At 43.4% G+C, this 2509-nt stretch overlaps 1 protein-coding gene across 1 annotated transcript; it reads right to left on the bottom strand.

Annotated features, from left to right (window-relative positions):
• Window positions 1–987: 987 nt before the first annotated feature.
• On the bottom strand, window positions 988–1920 carry LOC112121428 (olfactory receptor 1009-like). The gene is given in 1 exon segment (XM_024220430.2): window positions 988–1920. A coding segment is annotated over 1 exon segment (933 nt).
• Window positions 1921–2509: the final 589 nt, after the last annotated feature.

The following is a 2509-nucleotide window of genomic DNA, read 5'->3' as shown; positions in this document are numbered from 1 at the left end:
GTTGGGCAGCCAGGCTCCCTACACAGTAAAAGTGGAGACACAGACACATAAGAATGGGATTAAAAAAAAGCCAACATGACAGATGTTTTCATAGCCAATGGGATAGACCAAGCAGGGGGTTGTGTTCTAAATACTGCAGATATCACAAGAGTTCAGTCCCTATCTCCTCTGGGGGAAGACACCTCCTTCACCTTGGAATTCTCAGCTTGGAAGCCTCTAACCCCACCTAAGGTGGAAAGAAACGATAGCAAGAGAGGGGAGAGAAGAAGAAGCAATTATGTGGAGGAAACCCCTCAAATTGTATCCTAGCAGTTAGGGATGTTGGAGACCCTCCTCAAGTGCCTAATAAGGAGAAAGATTTTAAAAAGGGATCTGCTTCCTCCCATGTGGGTGCCCTAAGCACTGTGATATGGGATACCTGATATGTGTCCTTCTTAATCTCGCCTAATAGAGATTTACTTTCTTTGTGCATCTTGACCCAGCTGGCGATCACACTCATTATTAATTATTGTTATTATTGGAGACAGAGACATTAATAAGGATGAATCCTATAAGATATTACAGATATTAAATAGGGTTTTCAACAAAATACTCTAGAAGAATTACAGAATGCTATAGACACAGCTGTTCTTTTCATAGAACTGGTCATATCTTCAAGTGGTATAAATTGGCTATAGCTGCATTGAAGAAAGAAAGAAAGAAAGAAAGAAAGAAAGAAAGAAAGAAAGAAAGAGAAAACGTGCATGAATGGCTCTAGATTCTGTTGCTTCTAGCATTCAACCTACATGGAGACCCAGGATCCCGTCCCCCTTGCTCCAGTGTCTCTTCTACCCAATGGGGTTGTGGCCTGCTGAGTTCAATGGAACCACACTGATTAAGAGCAGCTGAGGCTTTGGCCCAAAGCGTCAGATACCTGAGCTGAGAATCTCCCAAACACACGTTATCCACAGTTCTATTCTCCTTGATTTTTTTTTTAAAAGATCGACACTACTTGAGAAATTTGAATTTCTGAAACATTTTCCCTATAGCTGTTTTCACCTCCTTGTTTTTCAGGCTGTAGATGATGGGGTTTAACATGGGGGTCAAGATGCTATACTGGATGGAGAACATTTCATCCAGAATGACAGAGGAGACCGAGCTGGGTTTTGTGTACTGGAGAAAACCTGTCAGGTAGAATAAGCCAACCACAATCAGGTGGGAGCTGCAGGTGGAGAAGCCTTTACGCCTGCCCTCCGCAGAGCGTATCCTCAGGACAGTGGAGATGATGTGAATGTAGGAGATCAGGGTGAGGAGGAAGGAGCTTGATGCAAATATCACAGCAGAATTAAGAAGCACCACATGATTGGTGAGACGCTCAGTGCAGGACAGTTGTAACAGAGGAGGAAGCTCACAGCTGAAATGGTTGATTTGACTGGGCCCACAGAAATGCAACTTGAGGGCAAAAACTGTGTTAAGCAGGGCATGGAAGAAGCCTGTTGCCCATGTACCACTCACCAGCTGAACACAGATCCCTTTGCTCATTCTCTCCATGTAACGCAATGGGTCACAGATGGCAGCGTAGCGGTCATAAGCCATCGCTGAGAGAATAAAAATGTCAGTAGTAGCCAGCTGCAAAATGAAAAACATCTGTGCAATGCAGCTATTGACAGAAATGGTTTTGTGCTCTGCTAGGAAATGCACCAACATCTAAGGCACAACAGTTGAGGAATAGCAGATATCAACAAAGGATAAATGAGACAGGAAGAAGTACATTGGGGTGTGAAGGTGAGGATCAGCCCTTATCGCCACCATGATCACCATGTTTGCCAAAAGCGTGATTAGGTAGACAAGTAAAAAAACCAGGAAGAGAAAAATCTGCAGCTGTGGGTCATTGGAAAGTCCCAGGATAATAAATTCAGTCACTTCGGTTTGATTTCCCATGGATTCTTACTCAGGAAAACTGACCTGTCAGACTGGAAAAAAATATAATTAACACACAAGTAAATTGAAATGGCATGTGGAGATCATCTGATCAGTAGGATGAATGTAGAGAGGCCTTCTACAGCCGATAAAATGTGTGTTTAAATAGGCAAAAATGGGCTAGATGCAGAAAAGGACTTTGGCACCATACTACTCCTTTAGTTCCCTAAATCCCAGGATAAGGCCCCACTGGTACTCACAGAAATACCGCTCAGCTGTGATATTGGGACAGTTGGACATAGGACTCCCTCATTCTCTCCTGTTGAAGCTGTTCCACTGTGGTTAAATAATAAAAAAAGCTTTGGAGCAGAGGGACTGGACACTCGGTTTCCTGCATCTGGAGGTGAATGCCCTAACCAACAGGATATAGTCCCCTTGCTGTCTCTCTCTACCCTAATATCTGTTTCATCTGTCCCATTAACTTAAATAGAGCTATGGCTGATTTACAGCAGCTGGAGATTTGGCCCATTGGTGCCTATGGAGCTATGGCTGATGCACACCATCATGGGATCTGGCCAATTCTATAAATACTCTACAAAAACTACAGAAT

The sequence above is a fragment of the Terrapene carolina genome, unplaced genomic scaffold, assembly GCF_002925995.2.
Source record: "Terrapene carolina triunguis isolate 2854851 unplaced genomic scaffold, T_m_triunguis-2.0 Scaffold10654, whole genome shotgun sequence".
NCBI classification, from domain to species: Eukaryota; Metazoa; Chordata; order Testudines; family Emydidae; genus Terrapene; species Terrapene triunguis.
This window is presented reverse-complemented; position numbering and strand designations above follow the sequence as displayed.